This window comes from Centruroides vittatus, unplaced genomic scaffold (assembly GCF_030686945.1).
Source record: "Centruroides vittatus isolate TY-2023 unplaced genomic scaffold, ASM3068694v2 contig_439, whole genome shotgun sequence".
In the NCBI taxonomy this organism is placed as follows: domain Eukaryota; kingdom Metazoa; phylum Arthropoda; class Arachnida; order Scorpiones; family Buthidae; genus Centruroides; species Centruroides vittatus.
In genome coordinates, this window is record NW_027122239.1 from 3,189,968 (window position 1) to 3,210,231 (window position 20,264).

The 20,264-nt window shown below is 30.4% G+C and overlaps 1 protein-coding gene across 4 annotated transcripts in view; it reads right to left on the reverse strand.

The window, feature by feature from the left end:
* Nucleotides 1–20,264, reverse strand: part of LOC136977037 (retinoblastoma-like protein 1) — a 130,449-nt gene that overhangs the window by 58,473 nt on the left and 51,712 nt on the right. For all 4 annotated transcript variants that reach the window (XR_010881025.1, XM_067272469.1, XM_067272466.1 and 1 more), the window contains exons 8-10: nucleotides 8,762–8,942; nucleotides 5,217–5,386; nucleotides 4,144–4,225 (exon numbers count right to left, since the gene is read on the reverse strand). Coding sequence is in view for 3 of the 4 variants with exons in the window: in XM_067272469.1 (XP_067128570.1) it covers nucleotides 4,144–4,225; nucleotides 5,217–5,386; nucleotides 8,762–8,942 (433 nt within the window). In the remaining variant the exon portion in view is untranslated. The remainder of the gene's footprint in view (nucleotides 1–4,143; nucleotides 4,226–5,216; nucleotides 5,387–8,761; nucleotides 8,943–20,264) is intronic.

Consider the following 20,264-nt stretch of genomic DNA (forward strand, 5'->3'; position numbering starts at 1 on the left):
TATATCTACATTTTCCCAGTTTGGATTTGTTTCTCTTTAAGTAAAAACATGTATGTATTGTAGTGAAACTTTTGTGTGATTTACACATTTCTTTTTGAATAAATTAAGTTATTTTAGTGTAAACAATGAAGAGAAACAAAGGCACTTGAAATAGAATATACTCATGCAATTCTAGAAAGATCTCTTTTATGCCTGAGTAAAGTTTAAGTAAACACAATATATATTTTCTCTCTGGTAAGAAACTACAATGGCAGATCCTGTCTCTGTAGGATTTTGTATGATAGGTTTCTCTCATGACCTATTAATACTGATACAGGGTTTAAGCTGTTGCTAGATTTTCCACTAAAATGCTACAAGAATTTAGATTTAACAACTTTTTTTGCACATTTTGCTAAAAAACTAACATTTTCCAAGTGGTTAAAACATCTTAAAAACATTAGTTAACCTTTGGATGTTTTAACTAGTGATGGGATGACTAATCTGAATCAAAATTGGAAAATTCGGGCATTTTCTGGTAATCAAAACCAGAATGAAGCAAATCTCATCACAATTTCTGATTCTTCCACATTTAATTTATAAGAAAGTTAATTATCTGTTTCAGTCAACAATTAAAAATTTTTAAAATTACAATGTTAACAATTAAGTACTAGTTCATTGGAAACTTTCATGTCAACAAAGCAGAGTGACACACAATGCCCTATATACAAAGTGATGTCTGTCATTGCAGACTTTTCTTTTGTGTAGTCAGAGATGAGAGATTGCACTTGGTTGAAATTAACACCATCCCATTTTAGGGAGAATAGAGTTACATTAGGGTTGCCATCCAGCTGGCATTCAGCCAGCTTGACCAACAATCTGTATTCTGTATATAAAAGGCAAGATGTTCCGTCACCACCGCTCACAAATAATATAAATTTAAAAATTTCAAAAAAACTTTTAGTTTTTAAAACATTGTTTTGATTTTCAATTGCTCTGATTTTTAATTTTGGTAAAGGCCTAAATTTTAATTATCATTTATTTATTTATTATTTATTTAATTTTTCCTGCATTTTTTAACTTTTAATTACAATTCTTTTAATTAATTGCAACTCTTTTTTCTCTTGCAACATAGCAATAGAAATTGTTTGAGCGTTGTTTCGCACAAAAGATAATCAAATTTAAATTTATTTTATATTTTTTTTAGTAATTCCATTAATTTTTGTTTTATAAATTTGCTTGTTTTTTTAAATTTTAATTATAAGCTAGTTAACATTGACTGAACTATCAGGCTATCAAGTTTCAAATCACTGCCAGTGTTCAGAAAAAATATTTAAGTGTCAGTAAAACAGCTTAAAATATAAACAAAATTACTGTATATAAAAATTATTTTTAATATTTAGTGTGCTTATAACGATAAAACAACTTTCTAATTATAATTAACAATGGAGTTGTGCTGGTCATCTATCTAACACCATCTGAAAAATTTTTGAACTAAAATAACATGATTTCCAGTTTGCATCAGAAATTCATATATAGTTAATCAGGGTCTCCTGCCTCTGAGGTTTCCATATCTAGTCTCATCTTTCATCTATCTAAGTCCATTCTCAAGATTAGGGAAAGACGGACAGACAGCGACAGTGGGAATTTATACATCTACAGTTTTTTTCAAATTGCAGCCCAATTATTAAAGTTTTTGTTACAATTCACAGATGATGCTTCAATACATTAAATTTTCAAATGCAATTTGCACAATTCTAAGTAAAAATACATGTTTGCATCAAGTTTACTGCCAATTTGAGTTTTAAAAATTGATTTTTCAAGATGAGTTAGTCTAAACATTTGTAGCTCAAGTGAATGAATTCAAAAATTTGTTAACTCTAGACAATAATAATATATTTGTTTGGCTTGTTGCATCATTTTCCAAATCTCATTTAAATATGTTGTCAAATACAATCAGTATTAAACACAATGGAATTAGAGCATTTACAAGCATGCTGATTGCAAAAAGCATGAAAAAAGATGTGAAACTTCTCATTTATCTCCTTTTCAGTCATCACATTGGCCAACGAAGCAGTTTCCAAAGATTGTGATCCTGGATCACACGATGAGATAGTTCTTTGAAATAAAGGAATGATGAGATAGTTCTTTGAAATAATTAGCTGCATTTTCTTTAATAGTAGTGTTGCAATATTAACTTCATCTGAAATAAGATTACAAATTTATTTTGTAGTACACAATAAAAAGTTGCATATCCACATGTAAAAGGAAAATTTTCAGGTTTGTTTCGAAAAATTGATTCTCTATTTCCCAATCATTTTCCATTCATGTTTATTAATTAATGAATGTACTATGCTCATAATGTAAATTAATTTTTCTAAACTAACATAAACTTTAGAAAGTATTCAAAAGAATTGGAATTGGGAGAAATTTTGCTATTGTCCCATTACTAATTTTAACCACTTAATCTTAAAAAGTAACATTTTCAAGATGTTTTAACCACTTAGTTTTCCATCTGCCTTAGGCAGAAGGAAAATTCCATTACACTTGTTTGTCCTACTTGTTGTTATACTATGTTGTTTAGCTGAAGTTCCCAATGGTATTACAGTAACTGGTGAATTCATGTTTCATGGCCACATGGTAAAAGACAATCTAAAAGAACAGCATTCTTCGGAAAATGTAAAGCTGGTTTATCTAACTACCTTGATTGTCAATTTAAAAGTCAGGTTTTCTGATTTTGGAAAGTCAAAACTGTTTAGCATACTGCTGCCAAAAAATATTTTTAGTTCAGACTCAAGTTGAATTTACTGAATATGGACACAGATATTCACAAGTTCTTGCAACTCAAAATTCAGTAGAATAGACAAAAAATCATTTCTAATAGAGTGGGATTCTTTTTAAGGATTTGTTGTCGTCAGGTGTAATATGTCAATGGCTAAAGTTTATAAAATGTTAGTTGTAAATGGTCTTCTCTCATATTACCCTAACGTAACAGCAGTTATTAAATTTGTTCATTCACTCCCAGTATACACTGGGAGTGAAAGAACAAAGGTTTCAGTGAAAGTGAAAGGTTTCGGTAAGATGAAATTAACAAAAACTCCAATTCAAAACCAGTCATAATGTAAAAAATGCCAGCAACTTGTAAACATCTCCATAATTGGCCCTCCAACTCAGGAATTTAATTTTTATTCAGCATTTGTTGCCTGGTGTGAATCAAAACCAAGAAGAATTGTTCAATATTATATGATACTTGTGGGTTGTAATAATAGATTCATTGTTACATTAATAGTGCAATATACTATAATACTATACAGTATTTAAATAAACAAATGTTTAAACAATAATATATTTTGTATTTTTCTGAGTAGCCTCACCAGTGAGAAATGTCAACTACAGTTTCTAAAATTTTGCTACAACTTTTTTTAGTAAAATTAGCTAAAATATTACAGAAAATTTTTTCCAGCTTTAACCTTGCTGATATAAATATTAAACAATTAAAAATTTAAATAATATATATCAATAATTATATAAATGTAATTTAATTTGAAAGAATACAATAATTAGTATATATAACCATAATAATTATTTAGAATTAATTAAAATTATATTTTGTGTCAATAAATTTACAATTTATAGTTTAAAATTTGAACAAATATATTTGAGAAATTTGTTATTCAATACAATAAATACAATTTTCACTCTCTTTCATTAAATGAGACAATTTGCTTGAATTTTTCTTAAGTTTGGGATTAGAATTTTGTTTAATGTTATCCTGAAGATGAAATCAATTTATCAAAAATCTTTATTCTGTTCTCAGATAATGAAGAATCAAATATTTTATCCATCATTATAGTCAATTATATTATATTTAATGTTAAAAAAGGTAGGAAGTCATGATGAGTTCTTAATGATTTTTCATTTTTAAACATATTTTAAATTAAATAGGTTTATAAAAATAAATAAATAATGTAATTCAATAAATATATTTATTATTGAACTATCTGTAATAAAAGGAACCAAGATTATGTATGTAAAAGAATGAATAACGACCCTATTAAACACATTTTAAGAATAACTGTATGTAGTTCCATGCAATTAACATTGGAGTGAAATGTATTTTCTAGAAAGTAATAAAAGAAAAATAAATAATATAATCGAAAATAATACCTGAGCATAACATTCACAGAATATTTCACCCATTTCTTTCACTCTAGCCATTATAGCTTCTTCAGGATTACGACTACATTCTCTAAAATAAACACAAATTTTCTTGCATAAATATATAAATTCCATTACCTAGTATTCATTGGAATACAAATTAGAAGTAACTCTACATTAATACATGCTATTAAAATGATATTTTATTAAATATTAAACTTCTGATTTTTCTAAACAAGCTGAAAACTCTTATTGTTTAATAAAATTTGTCACAAAATTAAATAAAAAAGAAGGGCTAATAAAGCAATAGCCCAACAATCAATGATCAAATCTATAGTTATAACAGACAGAAGCAAATTTTAAAATTGGCTCAAAATTAGGATATATTTAAACAAAATTAACAAAGTAAAACCTGGGGAGTAGCTTTCCAATTTTTAAAATACTCATGAAATTCAATTTGTTGTTGAATAAACTGCAACTTTTTAAAGAAGTTCCTGTATTAAAAGAGATTAAACTGTAAAATTTGGACTGAAATTTTAACTCTTCTGGATAATAGATTTTAGTAAATAGGGAATCTCTATCATTTTAAAACATTTGAAATTATTTTTGGTAGACTATAATTCTGTAAATATTTTTCTACATTAATATTGTGCTCAAGAAATTATATGTCTAACTTCAAAAAGAATCCATGATCCATAAATATTAAACTGATACCTGTATTATTTGTTTCCTTAGTTACATCTTAGATTTGTATAATATAATGTTCTTATTGTAAATCCTAAAATTTAATCAATTTTGCTTTATATTTGTATCATCTGGAATAATGTATGCAATTCTTCCATTAATTAAAAGACTGCTAAACAAAAACTACCTATATACTTTATTAGTTTAGGATTTCAATTACTTAATACCATATTAAAAAGGCAATTCTCAAATATTGGCAAATAAAAATTAAAAACATTTGTATCTATAGATTAGATAACATTAAATATCAAATATCAAGTTAAAATTTCTAATTTGCATAAAACATAATAGCAGTTCTCAAAATATATGTTTTTTATTTTTATAAATTAGAGACTTACTTGAATATATCCAGTAGTTTTTCACTAGGACTAGTTTTGTATCCTGCTAATAAGGTTTGCAAACGACTAACACTTTGTGTTGCAGTAGAAACTGGTGTAACATTAACTGCTTCTTTATCTTTTAAATATCTTCTACCTGTTAAAGGTGTTGCTGGTGCTAAAGTTGTTGTCTAAGAAATACATAAAATAAATTTTGAATGGAAATGGTTTTACTTACAAAAGACAGTAATTTTTATCATGCTATTAGTATACACTCATATTTATCTATTCCAAAATAATCACAAATCTATTCATAAAAAATATTATTATTACATTAACCCATGACTACACAATTTTTTTTTAGTTTTTTCATTTGCATAAGGTGGAGATTTTCTGCTGATTTTTCATGCATAACTGTACTGCATGTAATTGTCATCCTTAAATTTGATGATTCTGAAAAATCTTGTAATGTGTCTTCTCTGCATGTGCCAAATTTCAATGTTTATTTTTCAAGTTTTTGTTTTGTTTATAGAACAATATCCTCTCAAGAGCTCCCTACAAGAGCCCTTCAAACTTTGCAATAGTGTGGACTTATGTGAAAAAGTTTAGCTGGAAATAATGACAGGAGAGCTGAAATGTTTCTCAGGTCCACAAAATGATTTTTATGTATTTTTTAGGCACAAAACAAATCCACAAAAACATTTAAACTCTTGTTAGTCATAGAATCCCAGACTATTTTACAGAAACAAGTGTTCAAGGTTGTAGTGACTTGCAGACCACCATGTCATTCATTACCTCATGCATAGTAAACGAACATCCATGACATCATGACTACTATTTGTGACAATTGGCAAGTGCCAAATCCAACAGAGGGTGCTCAAGATGGCTGCCGAAACAGGTATGGAACCGACCATGTGTTTGTTCAGTGCCCGAGCCGTTTCAGTTTCCATCGGTGACAACTACCGCAATGACCAAATAGAGAACAAATCATTGAATTCTAGACTATATCTGCAACAGGAAACATTGTCTTGTAGAAGGTGAAGCTGTTTTGGATGCTGGATACATTGTATTTTGTGGATTAAACTCTAACAACAACAACACTGAAAGTTCACGTTGTAGCTTTAAGTGTTGCAATCTCAGATATTGTCATTTTAATACATCTCAATTACGGGGAGAATGCACGTGCAAAGCAGGGCTATCTTGTTTTTGTAAACATGTGATAGCCAGTTTGTTACACGTTAACAGGTGAGAAGTGTTTAATTAAATATTTTAAGCAGCCGAATATCATAACTATTATGATAAATAAAATTATGTTTTTATATTGGAACATGGTGTATACTGTTTAAAATATTTAATTAAACACTTCTCACCTGTTAACGTGTAACAAACTGGCTATCACATGTTTACAAAAACAAGATAGCCCTGCTTTGCACGTGCATTCTCCCCGTAATTGAGATGTATTAAAATGACAATATCTGAGATTGCAACACTTAAAGCTACAACGTGAACTTTCAGTGTTGTTGTTGTTAGAGTTTAATCCACAAAATACAATGTATCCAGCATCCAAAACAGCTTCACCTTCTACAAGACAATGTTTCCTGTCGCAGATATAGTCTAGAATTCAATGATTTGTTCTCCATTTGGTCATCACAGTTGTCGTTACTGATGGAAAGTGAATCGGCTCAGGCACTGAACAAACACATGGTCGGTTCCTTACCTGTTTCCGCAGCCATCTTCAGCGCCCTCTGTCAGATTTGGCACTTGCCAATCGTGTAAGAACTCCATAATGTCAGATCACCAAAAATGACATTAGAGCAGAAATTTACCATGTATGCATATGTTCATGTAAAAAAATTTGTACACAATTGAATGCAAGATTTCTGTAGCAGTTTTTTGAGGGCTACATTCTACATGCTATCCAACTGCGTAAATATTTTCTGTTTATTACAATAAGCAGAAAATATTTACACAGTTAGTTAGATAACACGTAGAATAAAAACATAGCTGAATAAATCAATTTGGTAAAAAATGCAAAAAAAAGGAGGGGGAAAACTAGTAGCAGTGTTGCATAGCACCAAAATTGCCACTTGGCAATATTTTCATTAAAGTGGCAATAAAAATATAAGCTAATATTGTGGCAATAATAACCCTAATCTTATTTCAACATTCAGTATAAAACTGAATCACAAAGTAGATGTCTGGAAAAATGACAAAATGTCTAGATTCTGTGCAATAGGAGACCCATGCACCACAAACCTAGTGATTTCTTGACGTTGCATGGCAAGTTTGAACAGGAAAGTAATAAAGTGACATTGAAAATTGAAGGCAGTTTTCATGCGTTTCCAGATTGGGGATTTTTGTTTATCAACTGACACAAAATTTGGGGAATTATTTTGAGGGTGACATTTTTTTCACTTTGATCTTTTCTTCAGTAGACTAAAGCATAAAAATTTTGACATGACAGAACATGTGAAAAACTGTTTAAAAATTGTGATCAAATGTGTTATTTGAAATTATTCATTAAAAAAATTATTCCTATTTCTAGGTGACAGCTTAACATGTTAATTTTGCTTTCCTGACTCCATACTGATAAGGCTACCAACACCTGCATTAATTAGAAAGTAAAATGATAGCAATAAATAATTTGAAATAGCAAAAAAAATTGAAAACTGCGAAATAGTAGTGATATTTTTAAATTTCTCCAGAGTGACCCCTGTAGTAGGCATGGAAAAATCACTGCTATTGTATGTAACTGTGAATTAATCTCATAACCTGTTTAGTTTTCACTAAGTTAAATTTAAAGAATAATGAGCAATTATTTACTGTGATATTGTCACAATGTCCAGCTGCAATTTTTAATCATATTTTTAATTTATTGACGAGACTATGTCTTGTCTCTAAAATTGCACTGCTGTCAACAGCTGTACACGTTAAAGGTATGAAGGAGTACAGTACATGTCAGGAGTAGCAATATGGAACAGAGTATTTGGTGCCCAAATCATGTGCACATAAAATAAACCAGACTTGTAGTCAGGGGCCCGAGAACCAGGACTGAAGAAAATATGAAACGCTGAGACTGTTTCTATAAACAGACATGAGTGTGAGATTTGCACATGCGTTGCTCATGCTCTTTGAGACATAGTCTTGTCCCAAAAATGGCTTAGCCGTTTTACTTGTTTCATTTAAAATAGATGGTCTCCACCTCAAATTAGTGGTGGCTTGCCCATATACACCATACTTTTCCTTTAACAATAGAGTCTTGCTGGTCATCAATTAACTGCTTTCAAGGGAAAAGTTTTGAAATGAAATAATGTAACTTCCGATTTACATTGAAAGTTCTTATATAGTTAACTAAGGCCTCCTGCCCTTAAGTTCCATATCTGGTCTCATCTTTCATCTATCTAACTCCATTCTTGAGATTATGGAAAGACAGATGGATGGACAAATAAATGAGTGAAATTTATAGGTCTACAACTTTTTAAAATTGAGGTCCAAAAAATATTTGAAAGATGAATACATTACTTAGTTTTAAAGTTAGATTTTAGTTGACTGATGAAAATTTTTACCTCTTCCAAATGTTTCTGCAAATTTCTTTTCGTCTGCCTCCATTCCATCAATTCTTTGCCTGCAATTAATTTTACACTTGGTGTTCCTATTTCTTCACTTGCATTTTCTACTAAAAATACTCTTTCATCAAAATCTCCAACATTAAGGACATATTCTTCATATTCTGCATTAATTGCTTTGCTGTAAAAATTGAATTGCATAATTTCAATAAACTAACTATAGTTCAAATTTAAGTGTCAGATAGGAAATTCAGTCAAAAAAATTTTATATTAGTAGTTCTAAAGATTATCAAAAACAAATTATTGTTTTTAATATTAAAAATAATATTAAATATTGATAAATTAAATTTATACCATATTATTACTCAAGTTTTTACTTTATTATATAAAATGTAATATAAAAATGTATTTAAAATAAATATAAACAGTAATAACTTAGTAGTGTTTTTTAAACTGCTCTTAATACATCCTCCTTATATCACTGATTCAGATATATTACGCTATTTTTAATCCCCAAATTTTAAAAGCACTTGAGTCAATAAATTTTAAATTACTAATTGCCATTGAATTTCTTTTTTTTGTAACGAAATAGGTATTTTATTCCTACCATTGTCCTTGAAACCACCACTGCAGGTAAAACAATAAATTCCTCAAGATCTAAATAAGCAAAACAGGTGGCCAGATCAACTATCGTTTATGTTTCCTTTTGGTATTAAAAGCTGTTTATTTATTGGTTTTAAGTACTGTCTCCTGGTTTACAAGTTTCTGTAAATTCTAAATTTTACACCTTTGTGAATTGACACTATACTCTCAATTCACAAAAAACTGTGAAATTTTGAATTCATCATAGAATGTGCAATCATTTCTGAATGGAAAGTTCTAAAATTTTTATACAGTGCTGTAGTAACTTTATTTTTCTTTTCAAAGAATTTTTACTCTCTGTAATTTTATACATTTTGATGTTCAAATATATGTTCAATATTTATTTTTAAAATTTTCAATTACTGTATTTATAATCTTTATTGAAAAATATAAATTACACAGATTTTTAATAAGTGATTTATTATGAAATGTAGTAATATATAATAAAATCATAATTGATATTTTGTTTTTATATCAACAGTATTTGTCTTTAAATGTCACTATTAAAGAAACAATAATGCTAAATGGGTGTCCACAATATCAATGTTTACATAAATGTCATTTAATACAAAATAACCATGAATAAAACTCACTATTGCAAAACTAAGCTTATTTTATATTAGAAACACTTGTTAATAAAAGAATAGAGGATAGAGATTCCATAGAATGTATAATCTGTTTAGTACTGTATAAACCCAGAATTTTTAGTACTTGATTATATTGCACTGTCAGATATATCATGCTTTTTCTTTGTTTCCCAACAAGCGTGATATAATGAGGGGCTACTGTATTAGGATTAAAGAATTACAGCAATGAATGTCTAGCAGTAAGTTTTTATAACCATGGTACTTATAATTATTGACTCTCTGTAACATTCACCAAGTAAACTAACAGATAATTTTGCTGTATGTTTATTTGTTTTAAATTTAAATAAATAAATAAATAAATAAATAAATAAATAAATATATATATATTTTTGTCAAAATTCTTCTGAAGATGAGAAAACTTGAAACATTATAATCTAGATTTTTTAAAAATAGCCTATTTCATAAATATAATAATTAATAATAAAAAACTGCCTATTTATTTGGAAAACTGCTTTGCAATTACTAAACATCCTACATTACTTTTTGACTATTTGATTTGATATAATTTTCAATACATTTTTGTAACATTACAGTAGCAATTTTATTATTTAATTAATCAATACATTAAAATTGTTTTAACTAAAAACAATATTTTAAAATGAAATAGTATTTATATTCAACCCAATAATATAATACAAATATACAGTGATACCTTGGTATACAAACTTAATTCATTAGGGAAGGCTGTTTGAGTGCTGATCTGTTCGGTACCAAATGAATTTTTCCCATAAGGAATAATATAAATTAGATTAAACTATCCCAGACTTCTAAAAAAAAAAAAACACTTATGAAAGCATTTTAACAAAAAGTTTACAAGCCTAGCATGTATGTATCATAAAAAACAACAAAATCTAAAGAAATCAGAAAGTTAACAGTGAAGTTTGGGAAAGTTGTATATTGAGTGACAGCTACAGGAAGACTGACACATTTCCTTTGTTTCAGCCGGGAATACCAATATGCCATATAGAATGGCAAAATACACCTATTAATTATATTGGGTTGAATGAAAAGTTATTGGGTATTTTTAACAGTTGTTGTTACTTAACACAGATATGTGATTTAATTATAACAGTTGTGAAATTTAACACATTGCTGCTAATGTAAGATTGTTTAGAATCTTATTTTAAACTTTTTATTTCCAGATATTGTTTGAGTAAAATCAAGTTGAAATGTCTGCAGATAAAATGTACAGTATAACCTTTGAATAGGGACACTGTCACGACCAAGAAGTCTGTCCTCTATTTAGAGGTACTGTACATGCCAACAGCCACATTGCAATTTTAACAAGATCATTTAAAGTGACGAATACAATGTAAAATGGGCACTATGTACACAATACAATGTAAAATGGGTACTAATCAAAAGGATTAATCATTTTCTCAATACTAATAACCTCCTAAATAAACAACAATATGGCTTTGTAAAGGGCAAATCTACTTACCATGCCATCAATAGGGTTACCAATGCCGTCATTTCATTTCATTTCATGGATTATGAATTTCATTTCATGGATTATGAAAACAGCAGATTTGCATTTGGAATGTGAAAATACCAAAAAGTATACATAACATACAGGGTGAACCAAAAGCAGATGGACAGTAAATGATAACATTTATTGAGATAACATATACATATATATATTTTGAGATTACATATACAATTACATGTACTAATGCAATACAATACAATTTTATTATTGCAAATGGCTCAAATTGCTGTATATCACAATTTACACAGCTTTGAAGTCTACATTTCACCATTTCGACAAACATTTTTGCAAGTATCTTCGTGTATTAATTTCTTGAAATGCATCTCTGATGTAATTTTTCAACCATAACCATAACCAAAACAAAGTTAAATATACACAATTGTTATAATATAACCATAACATACTGTATAATTAAAATATATGAAGTATATTATTTATCTTATCAGCTGTAAAAATCACATTTTAATTGAATTCTATATAGCAAACAATTGTATAGGATACTTTAATTAAATGGAATATAAAAGTTACAGCAAAACATAGAAGAAGATTAATTATTAATTCATCAATAATAACCTTAGCAGAAGTAACAAAAAAGAAAAATGTAACTGTTAATATGAACAGAAGGATGGATGAAGGTTGGTTTAAGCCAGTGTTTTTCAACCTTTGCTTATCGCATGACACACTTGAACATGTAATTAAATTTCCACAGCAAAAATTTCCTCAGAATACATCACTTGATTTAAAGTTGTGTTTGCAAACATTCTATTGTCACATTACTTGCCACTTAACCCAATTCTTTTTGTCTATATTTTTGTGAATTAAATAAAACAGTATTCTTCTTCCTTAAAATAGCAGCAGGTTACAACAATAGTTATTTAAATTAATAATTTTCATTTACATAAGAAAAACAATTAACATTAAATCTTAATTTGCATTAAAAGTGACATGACAATTGTCTTTATAAACTTGCCCAACATCCTGTTATTTCTAAGTTAAGTTGGTCAGCCTTCTTAATGTTTTCGTTGTCCCTTTTAGGGATAAATTTGATGTCTGCATGCTTCCAACTATTTGGGAAGACCCCTTGCTGTAGGCACTTATTATAGATGTATACTAAGGCTGTAGGGACGGCATTGAATGCATGTTTGAGCATTAGAGGCGTAATACCATCAAGTCCAGGGGACTTTTTGTTTTTTAAAGATTTGACTGCCCTGTACACCTCGTTATATGAAAAGGGAACATCGTCATCTGTTTCAGGGAGAACATTCATGTTGTTTCTGATGTCTTTTTGTCTGGGAGTGTCATTAGAGGCATCATCCAATGGAAAATGGACGTCCATAAGGGGTTCCATAGTTTCTTTATAAGTTGTAGTATGATCCCCATTGTCTTTGCAAAGGTTAATTGGGATACTAGTGTTCTTTCTTGGCTTACATACTATGTAATAAGGATCCGATCAAACAGAAAGATTGCCCATTTTAGTACAGAAGGCCCTCCAGACCTGTGTCCGAGCCTTATTAATTTGCATTTTGTAGTTGTTCAGAGATTGCCTATATTTATTCCTGGTGTCTTCTCTGTTAATGGGGTCCCAGGACCTTTGGAGGCACTTAAGGTTAGCCCTCACCTGCTGCCTTAACACCTCCAGGTCCTTGTTCCACCAAGTTGCCCCCTTCTTTTTGCTAGAAGTACTAGTGGTTGTCTTGTGGTAAGCTTGGAGGGAAGGTTTTGGACGGCCTCATTATCAAAAGGATTAATCATTTTCTCAATACTAATAACCTCCTAAATAAACAACGATATGGCTTTGTAAAGGGCAAATCTACTTACCATGCCATCAATAGGGTTACCAAATATATTAATAACTCATGGAAAAAAGGAGAGCACACTCTACTCATTTCAATAGATTTTAAAAATGCATTTAATACTCTGTGGTGGCCTGCCCTAATGAGCCAACTTAAATCCTTTAAATGCCCTCAGAACCTTTACAAAATACTGCTCAACTATTTGGAAAACAGGACCGCAGGTATATACAACTATGATGAAAGAATCATCCGTCTCTTGTCCAGGGGTTGCCCTCAGGGATCCCGTTCGGGACCAGGTCTTTGGAACATTGCCTACGACGGACTGCTTCAACTCAACGAGGATAACACCAACCCCAGTTCTGGTATCATCCAAGGGTATGCGGATGATACCCTTGTGATGTTGTCAAACTACAACAACGAAATACTACAACAAGATGCTAACGAAATTTTAGACAAAATTCACAAATGGTGTGTAAATAACAATCTTCAAGTGAATTTCAACAAATGTGAAGCCATGGTCTTATCTAAGGGAGACAACTTAAAAAGCCCTTGAGGATATTCATGAATCATCAAAGGATTAAAAATACTACAAGTCTCAAATATCTTGGGTTAACTTTTGATCAAAATATGAGGTGGGCATCACATATCACCAATGTTACTAATCGTGCCATCAAAATTTCTAATGAACTCCAATGTATAAGCCATAGGAGTTGGGGGATGAACAAGAAGTTCATCAAAATAATCTACAAAGCATGTATTGAAACCATCATTCTCTATGGCGCCCCCTTCTGGGCAGAGGCAGTCAACAATGTTCGCACCAAAAAGAAATTAAACAAAGCTCAAAGACTCCCCCTTCTCAGGTTGTGCAGAGCTTATAGGACTGCCCCAACAGCTGCTCTCCAAGTTCTTTCTGGAGTCCTTCCCCTCCACATTAGGGCGAAGGAGGAGATGTGGCAATGGCACCTGCTCAACGGAGGGACAATCGACGGACAAGACAGTGAACTTTACAAATTTATGGAGATTGGGCTTTTTCCCAACTTGAACGAGCCCCTTCTTTCCCACCTTACATCTAACCTAAATGGTAAGCCCGAGGTCTCAGAACCCCATCCCAGTATCGCGGGTGATATTTCTATCTTAGACTTTCATGACAATCCCAACTATTATATACAGATATTCACCGACAAATCTAAAAGCCACAGCAAGGTGGGATCAGCATTTGCGGTTAAGAAATGCAACAATAGCAATTTCTCTTACCAGGCAAGCTATCGTCTTGCCAGTATCTGCACAATTACTCAAGCTGAACAGTTCGCCATTCTGCAAGCTCTTAAATATGTTAACAACTCTAAGATCAAGAATCGACATATTAGGATCTGTTCTGATAGCCAAGTCGCTATCAGGAGAATAGTCAACAATCTTGGCTCTCTCTCTCTTCTTATTCGGGAAGAAATTCTCTGCTCACAAAACAGCGTGGCCTTCTCATGGATCAGGGGCCATACAGGGGTGGAAGGGAACTCTTTGGCGGACTCCCTCGCAAAGCAAGCTGCTGCTTCCTCTGCCACCCCCACCTACTGGGAAGCCTCAGACATCGCTATTAAAACCACGATTCACAGTACCGCCATCCAGTTGTGGCAACGCGAGTGGGAAGACGGAGACTCCGGAAGAGCGACCTACCAATACTTTCCAAACATCTCGTCCAGACTTCAAAACAAGAACTTCTACGCCAACTTCCATAACACACAGCTCCTGACAGATCATGGAAATTTCCTGCAATACCTACATCGATTTGGACTTAGGGAACATCCCTATTGTGACTGTGATGACATCTCCTTACAGAATGCCACTCACTTGATCTTTGACTGCACCAAACATGACAATCACCGGATTAATCTGGAAAGAGTAACGCTAAAAAAGGGCTTCAATTGGCCCTGTCCACCACAAGCTCTCGTGGAAGATCCGGATATTTTTGCAGCCTTAGAAAAATTCATCCGCGCTACCGGTGCACTGGACCTTACCTTTAACTAGTTCGTCCTACTGTTATTGGACCTTTTGTCTGTTTATTACTGTATTAATGTTTGTATGTTTATTACTGTATTAATGCACCCATTATGCCTTACTTAGTTTTTTCCTTGTCATCTTTTTTTCAACTTGTAACTTATGTATTCATTGTATATATTTTGTATATTATCTTTTGTTTGGTTAATAAATGCGATACAGGCGCTGATGAGTCTTCCTACTTCACCATCTATCCTATCTTACTTTTTCTTCACCTCCCGCCTTCCTCAACTCTTCTCATCTTTCCTATCCCCCTTTCACACCCAGGCAATACCTATGAGTAGTCCTGGGTCTTCATCCCCTTTGTGCTACTGCTACTGTATTTCTAAGTTAAAATAATTTGAACTAAATATGGGCAATTATAGATATGTTTTTGATTAAAAGAAAATTTCGTTTAAATGAAATAACCCAGTGTTATGCATATATAATTTTCTTATGAGTCTATATTTTCTATTACATTATGTATATGTTTATTTATTATAACAATGAAAAACTCATATGATCAATTTAAAGAGGTTTTAATTTTAACATGTACACTTACTGTTCTTTGGGTTTCTTTTGAAAATAATTTGTTTAATAACTTTCAAAATTTTCACAGCACACCTATGATCCTCTAGTGGCACACTGGTTGAAAATAACTGGTTTATGCAATAAGAGTTCAAATGTTGAGTTTTGAAGGCAATTTTCTAGCCATTTCAAACGGTAAGAAATGTATTCAAGTATTCTTGCATTTATAACATCATTGATGGAATAAGCAACTAATAAAAATTGATATAGTGATTTGTCTACTTTGTAGATAGTGAGTAAATGTAATTTTTTGAATTTTTGCTTTTCCAACGAATGATTTATTAAAAATTACTTTAACCACCACAAAGCTGTTTCGATCATAAATGATGTCATAAATGTGAGAAAACCAAATATCTTCCTACATTTTAAAGTAGTCAGCAAATCTCCTTTGTAACATAATCTTTGATCTTTCACCAAATAAACACTGTCATCTTAACCTTAAAACTGTTTATTTTTCATTACTATTGTGCTATGGTTTTGTCGAATGAATGAATAACTTAAAAAAAATTTATGGTTTCTTGATAATGTAAGCTTAATTCAAACAATAAGACAAAAGTTTAATAACATTAACATGTGTGACAATAAATAGTGATTGATAACTTAGCCAGATTAGTCTTCTCTAACACACAAAGAATACTGTTCAACTTTTTACAACCAGCCCTCCTGCCCTATTCCTATTTTTAGCCATTTGACATCTATGGTCAAAATTCATCCTCTGAAAGAGTATTTGAACTGATTCTTTGTTTTAGTTTTAAAATATTTCATACATAATTAATTCTTTCATAATGTCGAAGGCAGGACTTTGTGTTTCTGTAAGGTAGGTTATGGATGACAGTGTCTGTTATTTAGAGATAAATATTATAGATGTCCTATTTGAAGGATCATGGGATTGTAAAAACTGTCTGTTAAGTTGATGTTTTCACTATTTGGGAGTGTTCGTAAATGGAGGTTTCACTGTTTATCTGGTATATTAAACTTTTTAAGTTTTGGAAAGAATACAATGCTATACAAACAGTAACAAATATTTGTAATGTATATGGGGAAGATGCACCTTAAACTTCTAACATGTCAAATGTGGTTTAAAAAGTTCCATTCAGGAAATTTTGAACTAAACAATACACAACATATATGGGGTGCTCAAAAGCTGTTGACAAAGAAAAGTTGCAGGAAGAAACTGTTAAAAATTGACAGATAACAACTCATGAACTTGAAACAAATCATGACGTGTCAGAGACGTGTATTGCTGAAACAATGCATTGACTTGGAATGGTTGCAAAACATGGTAATTAAATTCTATACATATTAAGTAAAAAAAAAAAAAAAAACTGGATCAAGTATATTGTAAAAGCCTTACTGTCCTTAATTCTAAATATTATTGTTAATTGTCTACTTGGACTTTACTTATTAATAGGACTTTATACTGTATTTTATTGCCAAGAAATATTAATATATACAGTAACTTATTTGTTTTGTTATTGTTACTTTTTTATTGTTTGGTAGTAGTACTGCTGATGAGGGGCATGCTAGCCCGAAACACGTATAATATGTGTACAGAAATTATTACTACAGGTGATATAATAAAGAAATTTTGTTTTTTCCTGAACTAACTTTCATTACTGTGCCAATCTTTAAACACCAGTATAAAGTCCTATTAATAAGTAAAGTCCAAGTAGACAATTAACAATAATATATGGATCAAGTATAATTTTGTCTGACAATGATAGGAAACTCTAACTTGAAAACAAAATGAAACCCTAGTTACTAATTTTTATCATAGGAAATTTTTTTATGGATGACAAAATTAATGTTAAAATAAAAATATTTGTTATTAATCAAAAATTTCTACAGGACATGTTTGTTCAGTCAAGTGCCATGCAGACAGTTGAGAAACAAGAAATTTTTTTTCTGAACATGCTTTCAAATACCAAATTGTTCAAGTTAGGAGCAATTTGAGTACCAAAGTACCATTGTGTATATATTATACAAATTACATCTTGATTCTTATTGCTGAACATAAGCTCATATCCCAAGATTACTTTTTGGCTACATTATAACTAATTAATATCATAATTTGACCTAAAGGTAAATGATGTAAGAGTATCGTATTTTTGGGTAATAATATATTCAAAACTAATTCAGATTTACATTTAATGTAAGGTACAGTATTAATGACACATCAAGTATTCATCTTTTGTTTTGTATTTGAGTACAGCCAGATTATACTGCAATTATCTGACAAATTATAGTTACTTATTTATCCAAATCATAATTTTAAAAATTCCTATTATAAAAATATGTAAGGATTACATATGTTATAACAAAGAAGTTTACATCAGCAAAATTATTAAAAAATAATTTGTAACTTCACTAATTCTTATAGTTATGCATTAAGACATTCCAAGAAATAACAACAGAAAAAAGAATGAACAAAAAGACAGTAAGAATTTTCTGAAACACTGTATATCAAAATATGTACAGTGTTTCAAAAAATTCACAACCTTATTTATTTAATGAAAAATCTAAAATGATTTTTAGTGTTTAAATGAATTTCATAGACTAAAATAAGTAAGTGTATCCACTCTCTAAGAAATAAGATATTTCTGAAAACCTATATCCAAGAAAACAAATAGAGAACAGGAAATGAAAATTAACTGTACAGTGGGTGATCGGTTAACAAACATAATCCATTCCAAGACTTTGTTCACTATCCGAATTGTTTGTTAACCGATTATCAATTTACCATAGGTTTGTATGGGAATTTGATTAATTCCTTCTGGAGACCCCAAAAAATAAAAAATACATACTTTCTTACTACGTTTATTTATATGTAATAATAAAAATACATATATACACAGTTTTGCATTTTTATTAGTTATGTTTTTTCCGTTTGTGGGGGTTAAAGAATCTATCCAATATCGATTGCTTTTCTCTTTTCTTCAGGATTTTCAGAAGTAATTAATAGCATTGTAATTGTAGAAATCCCCAAGCCTATTAACCTCAACCTGGTTTGTATGCCATTCTAAGACCGTTGGTCTGACCTCCCCACTTCTTCAAAAGATCTTTAATTAATAGCAGATATCGGCATTAATCTTAGTTTTCATAATAAAACATATCTTGCCGAGTTTCTTGGTGTTCTTCATTCAAGAGTTCTTGGCATTCTTCTGTTGTCAGACCTGTTTCAGGTTCCATTATGAGCTCTTCAATGTTCTTTATTTCTCAGATGCGATTTTTGTTACTCCTTAAGCTACTTGAGTCTTCTTGATTATACTGTATTTTTTTTAGATAAGATTGAACTGCACCCTACTGTAGATTTGTTCAAGCCATACTGCCAGCAACATCAGACATCTTCTGCCCACTCTCTACCTTTGCTATTATACTCTCACCTTTCGAAAATAAAAACCAATGCAAAAGTTAACAAGTGCCCGCCTGACAGTCTTGCGAATACTATAAAAGAATTGTTTCTGTCAGAAAAATAAAAGGCTGGAATTACAAGGGAGAGTTTCAAAGTTCAAGGAATACCATCTGATCAGTATATATCGAATTGAGCGTCGATGGTGACATCTCCCGCACTCTGAAAAGTTCTGAATTGTTACCTGAAGACAAGGGAAAATCAATCAGTATTTGCTATTTCCATCGCTTCTTTTTATGTTTGTTCAGTGAAGTATTTGTTACCCAAACATGTGTTCGTTGTCCGATCATAAAAATCTTTCGCAAAAGTGTTTGTTATCTGATTTGTTCGTTAATCGATCACCCACTGTATTTAGTCTATTTTGTTGTTTTTAATTAAATGTAACTTTATACCAAATTATTATTTCCTTAAAAGTTTTCAATTAAAAAATAATAATAATAATTTTTTAAACTGCTAAATTGTTAAAGATTTAAAGTATAATGTCATACATTAAATATATTTTCTTTCTTATAAATTGCCTGCATAAAACATTGTAGTTCTGATAATATAGTAAAAGAGAATTCTCCTATTATCATTAATAATTAACAAAACATTGCTAATTATTCAATGTAATGTATCAGAAAATTCTTGCTATCTTTTGTTCTTTTTTTCATGCTATCATTTCTGTGAATGTCTTAGTGTGTAACTGTAACTACTACTTGTAGTTACTAACTATTATTTAATAATTTCGTTAATTAAATTCTTATTTTTTTGATGTTACTATATATTTCTATCATTAAAGCTAAAATTTTGAATTTCTAAACATTAATAATACTGTAATATATATAATAAAGATGCATTTTTGAAAAATCATCTTAAAAATCTGCATAATATTGAGGTATTTTAAAAGTAATGTAATTAGTAC